Source organism: Arachis ipaensis, chromosome B02, assembly GCF_000816755.2.
Source record: "Arachis ipaensis cultivar K30076 chromosome B02, Araip1.1, whole genome shotgun sequence".
Lineage (NCBI taxonomy): Eukaryota > Viridiplantae > Streptophyta > Magnoliopsida > Fabales > Fabaceae > Arachis > Arachis ipaensis.
In genome coordinates, this window is record NC_029786.2 from 61,953,113 (window position 1) to 61,954,622 (window position 1,510).

At 36.4% G+C, this 1,510-nt stretch overlaps 1 protein-coding gene across 1 annotated transcript in view; it reads right to left on the bottom strand.

The window, feature by feature from the left end:
* LOC107627293 (protein DOWNY MILDEW RESISTANCE 6-like) overlaps positions 470–1,510 on the bottom strand; it is a 4,125-nt gene continuing 3,084 nt past the window's right edge. The window contains exon 3 of the mRNA XM_021115867.1: positions 470–1,362. Coding sequence (XP_020971526.1) covers positions 765–1,362 — 598 coding nt within the window. The 3' untranslated portion in view covers positions 470–764. The remainder of the gene's footprint in view (positions 1,363–1,510) is intronic.

Below are 1,510 nucleotides of genomic sequence, written 5' to 3' on the forward strand. Positions count from 1 at the left end.
GACATAAGACATAATAAATACGCGTGTCGAATAAGTATCGATGCGTATTGTATCCAACACGCAAATATGACAACTCAGCGAAGTGCTCGTGCTTTATAAGCTCCGCCGTAGTTGTTGAATCTCACTATTAATCTATGAATGTAAAAGAAGATATGCTGATACGTGATGGTATTTAGGTGCGTCTAAGTATGTCAGGAGAAGAATTCTTTATTTTTTATTTTTTTAAATTAAGACACGGTTAGACATAATAAATACGCGTGTCGAATAAGTATCGATGCGTATTGTATCCAACACGCAAATATGACAACTCAGCGAAGTGCTCGTGCTTTATAAGCTCCGCCGTAGTTGTTGAATCTCACTATTAATCTATGATTATGCAATGTAAAAGAAGATGGATTAATAGTCTATGAAAATATCTCTTTTTTCTCCTTATCATGGGTTGAGTTTTGTAAAGAATGCTTTAAAAGAATAAAAAAGAGATTCTCAATGGATTATGATCACTTACTCAAAGTAAAGTAAGACTTCAGCACATCTAATCTATTGTGTTTATTAATAGGACCAACTACAAATACTCTGTTTCCAAATTTGAGACAAGCTAAACGAACCAACAATAGATCAATCTTCTCATATTAGCTAAGACAACAAGTAGATAGAAATGAAACACAAATCCAATTGAGTCTTGAACACAAATCGAATTGTAGCGCAAAATTTTTGGGTTCCCTTTCTATTCCTCCTTAACCCAGGCTCACCAACAACCCCAGCAGCTAATTATTCTTTTGGATCTTCAGCGTATCAATGAAGTTCTTCCCTTGAGCAATGTCATTAGATGCAAGAAAATCAAGAAAATCTCTGAAGCTGCTTTCCCTGTACTTCTTTGGATGCTCATCATCATCATCAATAAGGTCTGCAGCAACCCCCATCTTATCATCCATTCCCAAACTAAACAAGCTAACAATGGAGAACCTTGTCCTGTCCCTGTGAAGAGTAGCTCTATGGACAACACTCTTGAACAAACCATTGCTTAGCACCTCAAAGTGATCACCGATATGAACCTGAAGTGCATAAGGAACATGTGGAACTAACTTCCAAGAACACGCGGTAGAATCCATTATCTCAAGGCCTTGGCAGTTTTGGTACGCGATGGTGAGGCAGCTGTAGTCAGAGTGTGGTGGAAGGCCTAAGGCCATAGCTGGCTCTGGACATGGTGGGTAGCAGTTCACTGCCATCACTTGCATCCCATCTTCAAGTTTTTTTGTTAGAGCCGGTGTTGTTGATGCCTTCAATTTCAGACTTTCTAGGATTGCTTCCATCACCTCTAGGCTCACTTTCTTTATTTCTTCACAATATCTCCCCATCTTTTCCCTAAAATAATCTCCAAACTTTTATTTTTTACAAATCAAATTCTAACTATAAAATACTAATTTGAATTCCTTACATACAAATATTTTACCTTATTATGTCATTACACAATAGAATTAATTAATAATAAAAATTAAATTAAATATTTCTA